The following is a 19,363-nucleotide window of genomic DNA, read 5'->3' on the forward strand; positions in this document are numbered from 1 at the left end:
AGACAGATCAGAAACGAAACTGATACTGATTTTTTCTTTACCGAGGATTCCCAGCCTGACGACGGGGAATATTTATGAGCATGTGAATCCATGCCAGACCCATGCTGGAGAACAACAGTTACAGGTAAGTAACTTGTTCCTTGTCATAAGCGGAGGAAAGGTCAAGAGCTGCCACATATAGAGTTATAGACGCAGACAAGTCTAGACCACTAAATACTGTACCCAGCCCTACAGATAAGGGGTGTATCGGCCAGGTTTACTCACTATAAACTGACAAATGCTCTTAGAAAATACTCCCAACACAAAATAGGAAAACGACATGTAGAATCTTGTGTCCCTGCTTTCACCTTCACAGCTCCATGGATATTTTTGGACCAGTAGTGCACATACTACCACAGGTAGAAACTACGATTTTAACTGCCTGATTGTAAAAAGTAAAGATGCATCTATAAATGTGCATGAATAACTAGGTGCAAATAAATAATTATTACAAAAACATTTGTTTTTCAGTTAAAACATTTTTACTCGCTTATAAAATACGCTCTTTGGGAAGTGGACTTAAAATTGTACTCCCTAAACATCATTTTACACCCTACTTAAAAAAACATAGGGTGTATTCCCACTTTAAAATCTTAGTTGGAGCACTGACTGTACCTATTCCTTTTCTGTAGCCAGTCTGCAAAGGACTCAATCTGTGTGCTCTCCACCCTCTTGGTGAGATATTTTAATACTAAGTGGCCAGTATTTTTGATAAGGTCTCACTCAATGCAATGGGTCGATAGCAAGTGGTGCCCTAGGCCCAAATAAGTGATGCACCCCCCCAAAAGCTTTACTCCACCTTTGCCACAGTCTGCACCTTCACCAGATTCCACCCCTTCAACAATATCTGTCCGCGTTATCCAAACCACACCCCTTCATCCCCATATTGTCCCCATAACATTATAAAGGACATGTTTAAGGTAGCAGGGATTAGGAAGATATTGCTTCATTTCTATTAATTCAACCGTTATCTTCTTATGTTAGTTGGAAAAGTGTTTTCAGATCTCTGCTGCCAGGATTTTGAGAAATTAGCGTGTTCTACAATTGAGTGCACTAGAGGTAATTGTTACAGCTAACTGGTAATTGTTACAGCTAAATGTCTACTTTCAGTTAGGTCCGAAAATAATCTATTAGGGGAAGCTATAAGAGCATAAGTGGTCTGCCAACTGGACACAAGTGAGAGAAGTTTGAAACGAGGAATTTTGGTTTGAATACTAATATCTGGTTTCTCTCACACATTGCCTACTGTCACTATGAGAAGCACCTAAACCAGTCTGTAATATTAATGCAACATAACTACCTTTCTACATCCAGTCTTTTCAAATGGTAAAGTGTGCATGTGAAATGTATGCAAGTGATACAGGCACATCTTATAAAAATGTTGCATAAAAAGAACTCAACCCCCTTCTCATTGTTAGAACTCTGGTGTTAGCGGGGGGCAAAATTGAAATAAGGCAAGTTACCTGCTGCAGCCGATGTACCTCCAGTTCCCTGGGGATGGGATACCATTAAAATATGGCAAAATCACAAGTGAAGTTTGTAAATTCTGCCTAGGCATAAACACCTCAGTAGAGTAAAGTCAGTTGGAAAAGGTTCTTGGAATCTTTGGCTGTGCATTCTGATGGAGGAGTAATGGATGAGGGTGACACTAAACATTCATGTGCGGGAAGCAACATCATTCCTCGTAGCTGCACAATGCAGGCACCTTTTACAACAAATGAAGTGGTACAGACTGTTTACATAATTGCTGTGTGTGCAATTGTTCAAAATACCCAACCCTCTAAGAATAAAATTGACCAATGGATCGGGCATTCCAGCACAATATTACCTTTTGTGGGTGTGGTTTAGGCTATGGGTCTTGCCAGCTTGCCATTAAGGTAATTTAACATTTTTGTTAACTCTGTAGAGTTGGTTGGACTGTACAATAAATAGGAACATTTTGAGATTTGTGGGTATAGATATAGATGTCCTGCTGTCGTTTTGGGTACTGTTTCAGAGTAAAGTTCCTACTTGTATTTAAAATACAATTAATGTAAAGATTACTTACAAATATCGGTTATGCATTGTGCGACATACTTTGCAGTTGGTTCTCCTGGTAGTACTGAGCTTGTCAAAAACGCATGATAAATCCAGCAGGGATGCCATAAGCCTGCTTAACACTGAGCAGCTTCTGTAAAGATGTCTGAATGGATATCTTTACGGGGCACCTTTATATAAGTGAAACAGTGTGTACCTTTGGTACACAGTGTTTGTTCTCATCCTTCTATGGCTTTGGGTATCGTTTTACAGGTTTCTTGATGCACTTGCGCATTTAGATTTACTCTTCACCATTTTAACTTCTCTATGACCTATTTCATGCTTGCACCTTTTGGGCGGCCACAGACCTCTGAAATGCGGGGCCAGGGAGGGAAATTATTGCTTGCTTCTGAACATCATTTTAGTGCCGCCTGTGGGAACTCTGTGCTTGACTTGTATGAGCATGTGTTTAATATTGTAAAATGGTGCATCATTTTTAACCTTTACTTTTCTGAAGGGAAAATCCTAATTTTTGCAACAGTTTAAAAAATGCATGACCTGTATTTGAATATAAAAGTGATTGCTTAACACAGTGTATGTGCGTATTGATTAGAAAGAACTCCAAAGATAATGTGAAGTGGCACCAATAAACCCAATGAGGTTTTTCCTGTTTTGCATATTAAAGTGCATTTTGGGAACATAAGAATGACTATATATCTGTCATATATGCCTGTGAGAGTTGTATAGCTGAATCACTAAATACCTAAAGCATGCTGAGTTTGGTACTAGTTTCCATTTTTTTCTTTTTTCTTTTTAAACAAATGTCACACTAACAATAAAGCTTCTGTAGTTATCAAACGTGGAATGACTGCTAACAGCTCAAAATGATGTGCATTGTTGTTGATTAGCCAGACTCAGAGAAACAAAATTGGCTTTATATTTAAAAAATGACAACCAGTTAATTGAAAATAAACTACAATAAAATGCTGCTCCTCTGGCAATCTACCGCCCCCAAGGGCTGGGCCTAGTTGTCCTTGTTGTAAATATGTCTATGTCAATAGCTTGAGGGTTTGTCTCTATTACCCTTTTTAAAAACAGGAGCAAGGATTGCTTGATTCCATGATGCTGGACACGTACCAGATCATACCACCTGGGTAAACAATCTAAATACAATCTAAATAATCTCGGCCCACATCTCTACTTTTTATTTTTTAACAAGCCATTTGTCATGTCATCTGGGCCACAAGCTCGATAATTATTTAACTTTTATATTATGTTCTCAATATCTGTTCTATCAAAATCATATGTCCATTCAGGCATTCCTCTGTCATTTAGAGTTGGAATCTTGACAGATTGGTTTTTGTCACATTTAAACTTAGTCGTAAAATAATGTACCCAAACCCCTTCTGCCATACAAGAGAATTGATGTTTCAGTTGTGCTTCATTTTTCTGATTTAGCCTCCACCATATTGTTCTAGCATCCTTGTTTATTATTTTTGCTAGAAGGTCTTGATTCTCAGTTCTTTATTTTTCAATCCTATAATGCCTCACCAGTTCTTATAATTCGGATTTATTACCCGCATTGCCACTTTTTTTTCAGTCCAATCTAAGAGATTAGATTTGTTAGTCCTCCTAATAGTGGTTCTCATTTCACGCTTTTTTAAGTGAACAACTGTGTCAAAATTGTTCCATTTTTTAGCTGCATGGTTGGGACAAGGTACTAGTTTTTAACGTGGATAATGTATTTGAGAATTCAGGATGAGAGCAGTGTCAATTCTGATCTCATTCGCTTAAATTGTCCCACCATTTCACTAAACGACAGTTTACCATATCCATGTTTTTACTAAATTTTGATACTCTTATCCCAAATGCATTTGTGCAAAAATTATTGCATCCCGATTGTTTTCCTTGTTCTTCCCGAGCTGAAATCAGAAAGTAAGATACTAGCATATTGTGGTCACTAACACTGGTTTTTACTACTCAAAATTAGTAATGTCGCAATGTTTAACATTTGCCAAAAAAAATATAATCAATGACTGAGGTTGATGAAATTCCAAATAATTTCGGGTCCAAATTGGGCCCTATATTAAAGTTCATTTGATAAAACCCCCATCTGGCTAGGAATCTTGCCCAAATTGCCTCATGCCTCTCTTTCTTACCCCTAATCTTACTTTCCGCTCCCACCTTTTGACCCGTTTCTACATTCACTTCATCTAATGCCTCATCCATGCTATCATACGTACAGTTGAAATTGCCTCCCAAAATTATCGGACCAGGTTAGTCCTACTTGACCAGTCAATCAACATATTCTCTATTTCATTAATGACTTTGTCCAGGTAAATACACATGGGATTAGGTTTAGATGTTTGACAAGCAAGCTGTATTCCTTGCCTTCTAGTTAATGGACTACTTCTGTTGCCAACACTGCTTCCGAGACTAGGTTACTAGGTTAATTCTCTTGATGTACAGCAGCCTTGTGTGTTTTTTGTTTTTTTTATCGCTGTGAGAATTCCCCCCCCCCCACCAAATGGTATTTCCTTCTTGCCTGTCTTTGCCTTTTGAATATCAATTATATACTCATCAATAACCGGGGTAACATTCAGCCATGTCTCCTGAAGCAATATAATGTCATACTTTGCAAAAACTGCCTTCAGGTTTACATTAAGGAAGTTGTTATACCCACAGGAATTCCAACTGAAAACTATACCTTCATTTTTTCCGAAATCCTGGTCTTGTGCTGGTTGACGTAGGGAGAGAGAGGCAGTAAGCCATGCCCAACTCTGGTTCTTGGTCAAAACTGGCTTGCCTCTGCCCTTTGTTATTCACTGAACATTGTTATTTTTCCCATTTTTCAACCACACTCTTATTGATCCCCCCTATCACACTTGTCCTCTTTTCAGGGTGTAATAGCTTTCAAACCCTTTCATCAGGAGTTCCTCTGGTCTTTCACTCACCAACTTCTCGATCAATTTTGAAAAGAAATGGCCAACACTTTTCCCAACACACTGGTCATCGAACAAATGAACAAGCTTGATATCTGAGGAAGAAATTGTCCTCAGCTCTGGAACCGTGGAGAGAACAGACAATATTCTTCATCTATTTAGGGGAACGTCCACTCCTCTTCAAACACTGATTCAAATATTATTGGTATCACTGGTTCATGACCTGACCCCACTGTACCTCCAAGTGTACTTTTGTTCTTAGTCTCATCCCTATGGACATGTCCGATTGATCTCTCTCTTAATGTCTCACTGACCACCTCCATCGCTAGGGGTCACAATGCTATCACCTTCTTCACGTAACTCCACTACTATACTCAATTTGGTCTTGCCCTCGCTACGTCTGAGGAATTTTCTTATCCCCTTTTTAAGTGATCCCTTAGTTCTGTTTTTTCTGATAATTGATATTTTAGGGTAAAGGCGGGCTTTATTTGTGTTGCTACCTTTTGGCATCCCTTGTCTGGATCTGTTTCCGTCCTTCTTCAAGACAGAACTTGCAACTTTTTAGTTCAAAGCATTGTTTATAACAATATTATGTGTTTCTCTCTGCTTCTCTCAATCAAATCACTTTGTTCTCACGTAGTGGTAGCCCCTAACATTTTTCGGAGACATTTTCTAGAACTCCTATTTGTCGGCTTCGGAGGGCCTTTAACATTTTTGGTTTTCTTTCAATTGCTTCCATTTTTGATTTTCTTATCGACCTCTGTAATGGCACTGGTTATACCTTGCTGCTGTTCTTTCCACAGGATACATCCATTTCTAGCATCTTGGTTTGTTTCCCTTTCTCTCAGTCTATATCCTAAAGTATTATCTTCTGTTGTCTTATTTTCAGGGGTTTGTGCTGGGTCGCCCATGAGTAAACATGCTCTAATTTCTTTCAAGATGCAGGAGTTTGCTCTCACTTCTAGGACAAAAGTGTTGTAGAGTCCAATAAAAGATTACAGTACTAAATTTAGGACAGCCAAAGAAATCGTTCCACCCTTTGAGGAATCTCGACTTAACATGTCCTCCCCTTGGAATGGGAGTGATGATCTATCTTCAACACTCAATTATTCATTCATTGTCACACTATCCTGTGTAAGATTTACTCTGTTCTCACGTCCTGCTGGGGAATTAATCAATTTTGGAGAGATGCTCAGCCTTTCAGACAGAGCCTCCAGTGCATGTATTTCATCTTCCAAACTGATACACACGTCGAATAATGAAGTGCGTGCATGTTTTTCGACATCGCTGAGTACAGCCCCCGATATGTTGATGCACTCTTTGTAATCCATCTCTGATCCTGCCAACAGTGAGACAGGAATCGACTGGCCTGTCAGGACAGCCAGAGCACTATTTTTGACTGAACGTGTGGTAAGAACATAGTAATTTTTTATTTTTCACCCGATTTGGCCTTTTTACCTTGCAAGCGTAAGCTACGTTCCATTTCCTTATCCATGGTGTGGGGTCAGTGTTTCTTCGATCATATCTTTTATTTCTACTGTGCATCATCTTTTATGTGCTAACGGAAATCTTTAAGTAACTCTAGGCGTGGGTCTAGCCACTTTCTTCAGTAACTTAACCTTACCGTTTACTCTGTAAGCTGATATGCCCTGCCCAACCACAAACAGTTCAACAGGGAAAAAAAAATCCCCAACAGTCACTGTATGACTTCAAGAGTTTATCAAAGTGAGTGTGCGGATTATTAATTGCAAAAGAACACCATTAGAGTTGCAGAGTCAGTGTGTCCACGCACACTTCCGAAAGTTTGAGTATTCAACTACTATGCATCTTTTCAATTGTTTCCTTTAACAAGTGGGGAGCAAGAACAGCTCAATAGGAACACTCCCAGCAGTCACCACTCATGGCCTCTAAAGCTCTTTCTGAAGAGCTTCTGCTATCGTGAATATGTATCTTAGTTTGGATTCAATGTTTGTTCTCTCCTGTAATTGTACTCACGGCCAGTTCTGATTACTTGGCTGATCTCTCCTTCGTCTGCCCGTGGTCCTCTGTAGGCTGCAGCTGACTGTGGACGGCAGACTGCCACAACACTTGCCAGTACGCATCCTGGAAGCCGCAAGATAAGTCAGGTGAGAGGTGGGGCCTCAGCAGTTTGTTGCACACCTTGGAACAGCGCTGTGTGAATCCAACCGAAAACGTACACACTGTAGACTGCCACAACACTTGCTGGTACACTTATGTAATGCATATAAAAAGACTGGCCTACGGGGGTAACAGAATGTACAGTGGAGATGCCTCTCTGGGACCTATCCACGCATGCACTCTGGCATAGTGTTTTTCGATAAATGAAACAACCATATCTAGCAGTAAAACTGTATAAACCAATGGGGTGAGATTTAACGGCAGGTTTTTCATGCACAACAAGGATGTATTTAAAATGTTAAATAAGCACGGGAATGTTTTCAGATTGGACAAGGATTTACATCAATACATTAGGGCTAAACCGACACTGTACTAATGAGGGCCAAGACAATAGTGCAGATGGTTAGCCGATGCTTTTTAGATAATACACCTAAGCAGAGTGAAAGCATGTAGCTCACTAAACCTGAGGGTTTCTTTAAATGTGGCATGTGCAGAATGTGCAATTATGCTTTTGATAAAATGACAAAGATCACTACATACACTAAGAAAACCATCAACATCAATGTTTTCATGAATTGCAAAGTCAAATTTATAGTCTATATAATTATCTGCCTGTGCAATCGATTTTATATAGGAAGCATGAAACTGGAACTCAAATGGAGAATGCAAGAGCATTTATATGCGATAATAAGGACACAGAACCTGCCGACATTGGCTTAAAGAACATAATCAACATGATATGAAGAAAACTTGTTTTGCAGCTACCAGAAAAAATGAGAGATCAAAGGAGAGACAACAGGGAACTCAATATGAGAAGACGGGAAGAGCGTCTGATTATTATTATTATTATTTTTTAACTTAAAGCAACTCAAGAAGGCTTGAACAGAGAACATAAACTGAATGTGTTTTTAGAATAAAGCAGGTTTTTATATTGGCGTTTGAAGTAGGGTCTTGCGTGTAACTAAGAGTGTTTCCAAGCAGGGGAGCAGAAGAAAATGGTTTCTGTGCGCACTTCATTTTGTGTGGAATTTCAGGAGCCCAATGAAGATTGCAGAAGCACACAGCGCAGGAAGTCTTGATTCTTTTAAAGACATGGAGAAGAGCATTATGCTTATTCTCCTTTATTACTGCTTAACAGCTTTTTAAATCTTCACTTTATCTTCTTTTTTCTTTTTTTTTTTAAACAGTTGAAAGCTCCCAACTGGCATATAAAACCAAACTTCAACAAAAAGACATGATGAAACCAGGGGAGTGAGCCAACTACAGCTCCCATGAGTCCCAGCAGGCCAGTAGTCCCTAGCCTCTGTCCTGATATCCAATGTGGGCCCCTCTGCTGGTATAAGTCCCTGTTGCCCTAGGTGCCTTCCTCTTCTTATTCCTCACGCTGCTTTAAACTCCTGCAGCAGTCTAAGTAACAGTCTTATAAAAACTTGCTCTGCCTTCGCTATTCTGTGCGGTCTTGTATTCTCTCTGCTGAACTGCTAGATAATCACTTTGGAGAACTCTGTTGCTCCTGTCCTATGTAAAAAGAGAGACTGAGATTGTTGGGGAGGGGAATTCGCTGCGAACCATTTTAATACATAATATATACAGTACATCTTGTTCAAACAGCAGAATTCCTAGTGGGAGGGATAATGCTTGCCTCTGTGTCTTTAATAGAATCAAGATTTTCTGCGCTGTGCGCTTGGGCAATCTTCATTCTATGACGAGACTTGAGGCGAGCATTATGCTCGTTCAAAGCTTTGAACTACTGCTGATGCAATGTTAGAGACTGGCTTGAAATAGAAGGTTTTGAAAACCGAGTCACTCCCTTCATGATCTCCTGCTGCAAAAGCTCCAGAAGCCATAGCTCCTCTGGCCGAGTGGGCTCCAAAGAAATGTCTATTCCCACTAGCTCCATTACCTCTTTCACCCATCTTGCTATAGTGGCCAGAGCCACTGCCTTTATATGGCTTTCCGCGCGCTATTAATAGATGAGTCACATCTTGCGGCCTTATCGCTGCTGTCACTGCCTCGTAGCATTTGATGCACTGTGCTATGCAGAGCTTGCTGTTATCTGGAAAATAAGGGTATGTAATGACTTTGTAATGACTTTAGCGTTGGTCTTAGTACGCTGCACGATATTAAACGCTACGCCCTCCGGATAAAAGATTTTTCTGTCAATATCCAGGGCTTTAACATCCAACACTCTTCTACATGACACTAAACAGAGTAAAGTGGCCAACTTTCCGGTTGTCTCCCTGATAAAATGTTGTTTCTTGGCCATTGCTCGAACAACTGCACAATCTTGTTAACATTCCAAAGGACTGAGTACCTGGGTAGCGGGGGCTTGCTCACTTTTATTCCTTTAAGGAGCCTCGCTATTGCAGGGTGCTCACCTACCGGTACTCCATCGACTAGTTTGTGTCTGTCTGAGATGGCCGATCTGTACACCCCCACTGTCCTGAAGGCTTTCCCTCTAGTTGTTAGGGACGCTAGAAAATGTATAACCTGCGCTATTCGAGCTGAAATGGGAGAAATACTCCTCCCTCTGCACCAGAGCTCCCAGGCCTGCCAAGCGGAATTATAGCTCCGAATTGTGGACGGAGCCCATTATACTTTGATGAGTTCTGTAGCTTCCTCTGAAAGTCCTTTCAAAAGCACCATCTGCGCCTGGTATTCTGCAGGCCAAGAGGGTAAGCGTCTTGTCCTGAATCAGAGGATGAGGCGCTCCTGCTGGATCGGACAGGAGATCCTCTCTGTGAGAAATTCTCTGGGGGAAATCCGTGGAAAGTTGCATCAGAACTGGAAACCAAGCTTGCGATTTCCCTTTCTGGTGTCACAATGACCAGTTCCGCCTTGTCTCTGCATACCTTCGCTAGTGCCCTCGCCAGCATCATGAAGGGGGGAAAGGCATGATAGATGTGATCTTTTCAGCTGTCCAGGAACACATCTGTCCCTACTGCTCCTGGATCTAATCTGAAGCTGAGATATCTCGGCAGATGGTTATTTAGTCTCGAGGCAAAGAGATCTGTATGTAAAGGGCCCCACCTCTGCTCTAACTTTGTTAGAGACTTACCTGTGTAGTCTCCAGTCGCTCCAGTCTATTAAGTACCGGTAGTTCCAGTCTGCTACTGTATTCTTCACTCCCGGAAGATATTCCACTTTGACCAGTATCTCCCTCTCTAGACAGGAGTGCCAGAAATCCTTGGCTAGTTCCGCTAGTGTTTTGGACTTCGTGCCTCCCAGCTTGTTGATATATCTCACTGCTGAAATATTGTCCATCCGCAGGAGGATGCAGTATTGTGCTTTTTCCCTTGTAAAGGCCTTGACTGTGAAGGAACCTGCAAGGAGCTCTAGACAGTTGATGTGCAAAGCTAGCTCCTCTTGAGACCATTTTCCCACTGTCTCTGTGTGGCCGCATCTGACTTGCTGGCGTCTGATTCTATAATGAGCTCTGGTAGGTCTCTGAATATGGCTCGGCCGTTCCACGCTTCCATGTTGTGGAGCCACCAGTGAAGCTCTGACTTGCTGTCCTCCTCTAGAGGTACTTGGTGATGGTATCTCCACCACCTCAGCAAGTATCTGATCTTGAGCCTCTGAAGGGCTTGATAATGTAACAGGCCGGGGAAAGTCGCCTGGCTAGAGGTTGCAAGGAGTCCAGCTAACCTGGCTAGATTCCAAAGCGATATATCCTGTCTCTTCAGAGCTGTCCTCAGATCCCTCTTTATGGATCTTATCTCGGATGCCGGGAGCGCTAGCGTGGCTTTCTTCGTCTCTATGGCGTTGATGCCGATTTTTCTGTACTGATCAGAAATCCTAGTCCTGAGATCAAGAGTCACCCATTGCACTTGCTGCTGCAACCTCTTCTTGTCTTCTGCCATAAACAGGATGTCATCCAAATAGATGATCATCCCAATTCCCTGGTCCCGCAGAGTGGTCGCAAGGGGCCTCAAAAGCTTGGTGAAGGCCCAGGGCGCTGGGGCGAGGCTGAATGGTAGGGTCTTGAATTGCCATATCTCCTCCTTCCACACGAATTGCAAGAAGCAACAGTACTGCGGTGCTATGGGTACCGTCAGCTATGCATCTTTTAGATCCAGACGCGCTAGCCAGTTGTCCTTTCTGAGAAGATCTGCTAGCAGATGGATTCCCTCCATCTTGAAATGTCTGTATACTAACCAGCTGTTCAGCTCTTTTAAATTGATGACTGGTCGTATCTTGCCTTTGCGATGGACCAGAAACATGTTGCTCAAGAACCCTGCTGTGTGGTTGTGCTTTCTCTATGGCTTGCTTGTGTGCTAGAGCTTGAATGTCTGAGTCTAATTACAGGGTCTCCGCTTGCGAGCAGTGCGTGCGTGGCGGGGGACTCTGCAGTACTGGAGCATGTATTAAGTCTAGATTGAAACCCTGCGCTGTTTGTAACACCCACGCATCTGCTGAAAACTCGTGCCAATTGTACATGAAAAGCAAGTTTCTCCCTCCTACTGGGGGGTACAACGCCCTGCGCTTTCTCACCTGTGTTCTGGTGTCTGAAGTATCCTCTGCCTCTGGGGCCCCCGAAACCTCTACTTCTATTCGGGAAGAAAGCGTCTTGCTGACGCGATTCCCAGTATAGGCTCTCGGACCTTGGGGCCTCCTGTTTGAATTGAATCGGCCAGTCGCGCGGCCTCTATAACAATCGCCCCCTGCAAAAACACGTCCAGGGAAAACCTTCATTATTGAAGCCTGTGCTTTTTCAAGTGCTGTATAAGTTCCCACAAACTTGTTCATTTCCTTAACAAACGTGTCTCCGAAGAGCAGACCTTGAGCTCCTTCACCAGCTTCGTAGGAGGCCAAGTCTCCTAGTTTGTCTATCTTCAACAGCATTGACCTCCTTCTCTCGGCTGAGATTGTGGTGTTCGCGTTCCCCAGCAAGCACATGGCTCGCTGGGCTGAGCCAGCCAGAATAAACGGATCTACCGGTTCCCCTGTGTCCTTAGACCTCTCCGCCCGGTCCATGATTTTTGCGATGGGCCATGTGAAGTCCAGGATCTTGTCCTGGCAGGACCTCCATTCGCGGTCCATACCCTTCCTGGCGTCCTTTTCGGCCTTAGTGACAAAGGTGAGCATTTTAGGATCCAGCTCCGGGGTATCCGTCACATTACCGGTAAGCTCTGGTCTGGGGCATTCGGCTCTGAGACGGAATCTGGTTTCCTTTTCTAACGGCTTTCCGAAGTTTCTGGGACATATATAGAGCTACTCTTGGTCTTGGAGATGGGGTCCACTCTGCGGACCTAGGGTGCCTAATAGCCTCAGGCTCAAACATATCGGATATGTCCTTCTCCTCAGGGGTATTCTCCACTAGGCTGGCTTTATTGTCACAGGTTATCTTGTCCTGCGCTCTTATGCCTTATGCTCTATTTACTCAGACTTCTATCATCCTCGTCCTGCTCCTCTTCCTGGTCGAACTCCTCGAAGGATGAAAGAGCTTGCCCTTTGTTTTTCACCCCTGGGGTAGGGGGTACGAGGCTGGGCACTGCTGATTTTCCTAGAAAAGCATCCTTAAGCCTGTTAATGGCATCAGCTGCCTCCTGGGGCTTTTCTCTCTTCCCCATATTTGAGCGCAGGGGGGGTAGAAGAGTGTTTTCTCTTCCGGGCGACCTTACTACCCCTATATGTGTTTTCCAGAGGCTTAATAGTGGAGGTCTCCTCACCTGGGTCATCTTGTAAGCCAGCTCTGGTGCCCAAGATGTTCTCCAGGACCTGCAGCCTGTCCTGAATTAGTTGCACTCCCTGAGCTACTGCTCTCACCAGGGAATCTCCCAAAACCCTTTTGAAACTGTGGGGGAGGTCTATCTCCTCTTCATGCATCTCATGCTCCTGGTAGCTGTACTCCTCCCAATATTCTTCTCTCCTGTCACATGCCATAATTGTGATATATATATGCAGGGAAGTGTGACTGTAGAGCCCAAAGGTCTGTAAAACCGACCTGGTTAATGTATCAACTGCTTGGTCGAGCGTTTCAGAAAATCTGTATTTCTTTTTTTTTGACAGCTACTGAATATGCCTCTGTTTGTATGCTAAAAATCTGTATCACTGTATGGAATGCGGGCTTGTGTGCTCAGGGGCGCTGCTAAATGGTCTCTCGTCCAACTGGAACGTTGGAGACGGAGAGACACTACCGCGCATGAGTGGGCTGTTTGAACAGTGCGTCACTGCTCTAGTCAGGCGAGGGAGTCGCTGAGGCTAAATGGGATACGTGAGCTTCTATAACCTACGGAATATGAGCGGGCCCAAATGCGAGAGAGATCGCTTGTGGCCCGATCATATCTGTAAAGCTGTAAAACGCAACTAAATCCGAGATGGATTACGGATGAACGTGTGTTCGGTATAATCACAATCACCTGCTGCTAGATACGCTGCGCGCACGAAAGAAATACAAACACCTTAAGTGCCAGGCTGTTATGTAAGTCTATGCAAAAAGGATGCACATACTCGTCCTTGGCACTTATTAAGTACATATTAACGGTACTATGTGCCAAGGGTAATATAATAACTATATGCAACTCTGACAGAATTTAAATTGGGTACTTAGCTATCGTAAGCAGCAAAAAAGAAGAGGAAGGCACCTAGGGCAACAGGGATTTATACCAGCAGAGGAGCCCTCATTGAATGCCAGGACTGAGGCTAGGGACTACTGCCCTGCTGGGACTCATGGGAGCTGTAGTTGGCTCACTCCCCTTGTTTCATCATGTCTTTTTGTTGAAGTTTTTTTTTTTTATGCCAGTTTGGCACTTTCAACTGTTTATAAAAAAAAAAATAAAGAAAACATAAATTGAAGATTTAAAAAGCTGTTGTTGAGCAGTAATAAGGGAGAATAAGCATAATGCTCGCCTCCGGTCTTGTCTTAGAATTGGGGCTTGGTCGCCCAGCCGTGGAAGTATGTGTAAATTAACATGTTTAAATGTAGAAATGGAATCCGATAGAAAGTTGTGTTTAGTGGTTTGCTTTAGATGGTTGAATAACTATTGCATAAAAAAGGTTGTTTGCAATTACAACACGGAGAGCTACTTCATGTAGAGAGTGCCGGTCTCAGGCTCGATTTATGAGGTATTAGTACAGTAACTCCACTTGTAAGCTGGATACATGCAATTATCGCTTAATGAGGAGGAGCTAGCTGAATAATGTCCTTTAAAGCCAAGGGCAATTATCAGTGTCCTTTTGATTATTTTGGCAATGAGATTAACAGTGCCCTTTACTGAACTGCGATGACTTGGAGAGGTGTTAGTTAATCACTATTAAGAAAAAATTGTTGGAAATGGCATGAAATGTGTTTAGTAGGTTGTTTTTTAGTTGGGAATAGGTATTGCGCTACACATCGACAATGATTTTGGGGATAGTAAGATGGCGGACTAGACGACATTCGTCTAATAGGTAACCACCCTCCTTTTTGATTGGGCCACGCGGCAACAATGAATGGTCTGGGACTGGATATAAGCAGAATGGACGAGGGACATTTAGAGTGAATGAGCCTACGGTGAGGCCCAGTGGATCCACATTGAAGGTAACTCAACAGGATAATAAGGCTTCCGAAAAGTGTTGTAGCTAATGAGAGCATTATCATAGACGCTTGGTATTTAGCACACAATTGTTTTTTGTATATGTTCGAATTTACAGAAGCAGCTGATATGTTCGGAGCGTTAACCAGCGTTTCGGTGTGATGAATGGGAGTTTATGCTTATGAGCATGTAAAACTAAGAAGATAATGCAAGATAACTGTCAAGTACAGGGGTGTTTACTTTGGAAGGGTGCACCATGTTTAAACCTTTGTAAAGACATTTCTGAAAGGTAATGTCTTTATATTGCAATATGGGACTATTTAGAATTTGGAACAGACATTTGTGAAAACGGATTCGAGTAACCTAACCTTTACAGGTCTTTTTAATTCAAGTGTCATTACACATGTGGTTATGCAAAATGGATTGTGTTACAAATACAGAGAGTACACTTTGCTTTAGGCATCATGGAACGCATTAAGGATTCTGGTCACGTTTGTAATAGGAAGATAGGAGCACATTGGTCTCCGGAGACTGCACTTTGTAGTGTTTGAAATTAGCTAAATGTGCAAGTTGTGGTGGGCTGTTCTCTGGTGGTTTGCGCATTTGATAAGCCTTGTTATGCTATGGTTGGCCTTTCCGTGCCTATGTTTTGGGGTCTCCACTATTGGGTGAAATAAGGCTAATCAGGTGAACACAAATGTATCAGTACCAAGTGAATTGTATTTGAACTTTTAGGAGGTTCAAAACTAACCATTTATTTATATATTTGTTTTCTTCATTTTTCTGTATATCAAATTTTGTTTTTCTCCAATTTGTGTCATGATGAATGTCTCATAGATTTCCTGATTTTTATTTTACTAGTTGATGGCATCGGGTGTTTTTATGATTTTATATGTTCAAACTATATCACTGTATCATGTTTGCATTTTATGTATTTAATTTATTTGACATTCTATTTTTTGTTGGTTACATTATCATTTCATGCATGTGAACTAATATACATTTGGTTTAATTGAATCACATTATGGATGGAAATGATGGATCTAGTCTCGGGAGGCTAGCTCAGGGGCAACGTACTCGCCTTGAAAGCAAGATGAGACAGAGCAACACAGGTTCGATCCCTGTGTTCACGCTTAGGAACCTCTGGGTATTAAGCGTGTTATAAATAACCTATCATAACATCCCTGAGGAAGAGCTATAAACTTGAAACATACGTTGGCTCAAGAAACTAATAAATACATTAGATGAGTGAATTTAAGACCACTCAATGGATTTTATAATTGGTGAAATTGCACTATATTTGAGGTTTGTCCGCTGATGGAAACCTTAAGTTGCCTATCAGCTTGTCTTTGGGTACATATAAAAGTAACCACAAATCCGAAGTACAAAAGACTAGGGTGATACACAATTATCCCCATTGTACTGCATTGTAAAATGCTGGGTGCAATGTTAAACCGTTACAAAAGTGTAAAATTCAAAAGGGAAAAATAGTTTCCCAGTACTGATTGTCTGAAGAACTGATCAGTTTTCCCATAACAAAAGGAGCCAAAGGCCAGGGTAGTGAAGCTGAAGGCTTCACTTCCTGTAAAAAGTCAGGGCAGGCTCAAAAGCTAAATATTTGGGAGTCCATAGAATATGAAAGGAAAGTTTCTGTAAGAGAAATATTTCCTAACAAGAGGCAACCTCCCCTTAGACCTTAGACAAGAACACCACCATGCATCTAAAGCTCTTACTGAATTGACAGGAAAAACATGCAGGACTGAGGTATGGAGAAAACTACTATAATATATGAATACAGGGCTCGGAATTCAGATTAGATAAGCAGGAGCTAAAAGTAGCTCCTGGGTATCCAGCATGAACTAGCAACTAAGAGCTATTACTGGGGAACAAGGAGCTAGTAATTAGAGTGCTGCAAATCTAACTTATGCATAAGTTGGACACTTACCCACTTTTGTACATTATTTATGACCTCTTATCGATTGTCCCAAATGCACAGGTGTGTGTGTCATCAGTTGGCCTGGGGAGCCAAAAGGGGCTCCTGGTCGCTTTTGGTGCCAAGCTGGCCAGGCTCTTCTAGGCTACAAGCAGGAGCTAAATGGCTCCCAGCTCCCCTCAATTTCGAACCCTGTAAATAAGACCGAAGGAGCTAGACTTTACCTTTTAATTCTTCACTACACGCTTTATATTAAAGACTGGATCTGTGTTTTGTACATTTTTTAATGGTTTCTTGATGTCGGCTTTTCAATCTTCCTTCTAGTTGGATCACATCAAGTGCCCCTGGGTTAGTTCTGACACTACCCTCCACTCCAAGACCACCTACAAAATGGTGTCTGAACCAGGCCATTTTGAAAAATTCAAATATTAACCAAACAATATTGTCTGCCATTGAAGCCTGCAGTTCACAGGATTACTATGACAGACGTGGTTTCCCCCTTGTGAGTGCAGGAGAGTGCGGATCATTTGTAGCAGGCCGCTCATTGCTGCCTTCCATACTTTAGAGGGGTTCTTTGCGTGCACAGCTTCACTTTATTCATGTCTGTGATTGGCATTACATTCTCATTCCCATCTTAAAAAAGGGCCACAATGTGGTAAAACAGACTTCATCCTGGAGAACGGACAAACATAATCTTCAAGATCTGCCAGACCTGGTTTGTCCAGCAGCAACACAAAAGCACAGCTATTAGAGCAGTGTGGAGGATATAGGGCACTGTGCCTCACATCCGTTCAGAAGGCTGGATTATCAAGGGTCAGCATTGCCCCAACTCTGCTCCAGCGTGATCATGTGTCATGCATTTAAAAAGACTGGCCTATGGCGGTGAGAGCGTGTACAGTGGAGGTGCCTCTCTGGGACATATCCACACATGCACTCTGGTATAGTGTTTTTCGATGAATGAAATTCTGCTTCGCATCAGGCTCCAGTTCCTTCCCTGTAGCACTGGCTATCCTAAAAGTATTGAGGCCAGGAGACTGTTGAACTAAGAGTACAATAGCCACTGTTTTGTTTTTACTGTTTTTCAGTTACTTGGTTAGGCACATCTTTGATGGCGAAGAAGCATGTGGGACTTCCATCTTTATGCTAGTTGCCATGTTAAATACATTCTGTTCAATTCACAGAACAAAAAGAAGCACAGAGGCGAAAGAAACAGCTCGAAGAGAGATGCAAAGTTGAAGAAAACATCGGGAATGCTGCTTTGATGTGGAACAATGATATTTTACCAAACTGGGATAGCACGTAAGAACTCCCATTATTCTTGCATTTATAGACTCAAACTGAATACTTATCTTCTTTTAGGAACTGTGAGTAGTTGAAGCACCTGACAAGGAGAAGTTTACTCCTAATTTGTTGACCAAGTTTTGGAAATTGGATGGACCGAAAGAACAATTTAAACAATTCTTTGTCAAATAGTCTCTTTAGTGTGGGTAGTGACCCGACAAAAAAGGCCCACAAAAATATACATCTATCAGATAAGCTAACTCCTCTGAACAGTTAAAATACCAAACCTTGGATCCCGCCCTCCTCCTGGTTAAGAGACAAAACCTCTCTAAAACATCAGTCACAACCTCCCATTAACTGCAACCATCAGCCTAACCCATCACTCCCGAGGAGCAACCATTAGCTCAGTCTCTACCAAGCCCTCATAGGCCACCTGAGATGTCTGTTTCTCCAATCAAATCCGCTAAGTAATTGGCTTCTTCAGCTGTCCAAAAGTCATGTCTCACCTCCTTGTCGTACTCTTCAAATCCTGACCTTGTGCCCTCAGCATTTCTCAATCTCCTACAAGTGGCCTCCTCGAATACATCTGTGCAGATAGCAAGACCCTTCTTAGCCTTAGTCCTTTCCAGGACTGCTGTCCTTTAGGTCCACTCGCCCAGCTGTACCATGATGTCAGACCAGACCACCCCACTTTCGTTATGCAGAGAATGCCTGCATGGCAAACAGTAGCACTTAATAATGCTGGACTGCCAACTCCTGGCAGTCTAGCTGGTTCCATCATCCAAGCACTACAAAAGTCCCTCAAGTCCGATCTCTCTCAACTTGCTCTCTAAGGCCCTGATTTTCTTCAACTATGGAGGCCGAGGGCCTTTCTTGATCTTGCAATCATACTGTAATGACCTGATCTGCTTTAACCAAGATTCACATTGTATTATTTTGTCACGGTGCTCCAGTTTGATGACTGCCTCATTCTACTTCTCTAGCATGACTGGATAAGGATGCAGAATATAAAGGATCGACCTCTGGGCATCAACACTTTCAATGTATTCCTAGAAGCAAAGAAGACTTTTCTGAGCACTGTGCCATACTAAGGGCTCCTGCAGTGCAGTTAGACAATGTTATCCGGTTGGCACAGCAGTGGGATTCCACCAACTTGGGTAGTAGCTCACAAAAATAGAGGTGTCCAGTCAACTGGTCGACTGCAATTTGGTCGACTGCAATTTGGTCGACACCATTTGGTCGAATGCCAAATGGTCGATTTTTTTTTTTTTTTTTTTATATATATATATATATGTGTTTTGTGGGTTTTCGTGTGGGGAAAAAAAATAAAAAAGAAAAAAAAGGGTAAAAAAAAAAAAAAAAAAAATTCGACCATTTGGCATTCGACCAAATGGTGTCGACCAAATTGTCTGTCGACCAAATGTTTTCGACCATTTGACTGGTAACCCTCTATTGCCACGATCCAGGGAAACCGCTTCTGGCCGCAGCAGCAATTT

The 19,363-nt window shown here is 42.3% G+C and overlaps 1 protein-coding gene across 4 annotated transcripts in view; it reads left to right on the forward strand.

Moving 5' to 3' along the window:
• Nucleotides 1–19,363, forward strand: part of TBC1D14 (TBC1 domain family member 14) — a 1,472,366-nt gene that overhangs the window by 821,261 nt on the left and 631,742 nt on the right. For all 4 annotated transcript variants that reach the window (XM_069632000.1, XM_069631998.1, XM_069632001.1 and 1 more), the window contains one exon: nucleotides 17,768–17,885. In XM_069632000.1, coding sequence (XP_069488101.1) covers nucleotides 17,768–17,885 — 118 coding nt within the window. The remainder of the gene's footprint in view (nucleotides 1–17,767; nucleotides 17,886–19,363) is intronic.

Source organism: Ambystoma mexicanum, chromosome 6q, assembly GCF_040938575.1.
Source record: "Ambystoma mexicanum isolate Mex_15411 chromosome 6q, UKY_AmexF1_1, whole genome shotgun sequence".
Taxonomy (NCBI): domain Eukaryota; kingdom Metazoa; phylum Chordata; class Amphibia; order Caudata; family Ambystomatidae; genus Ambystoma; species Ambystoma mexicanum.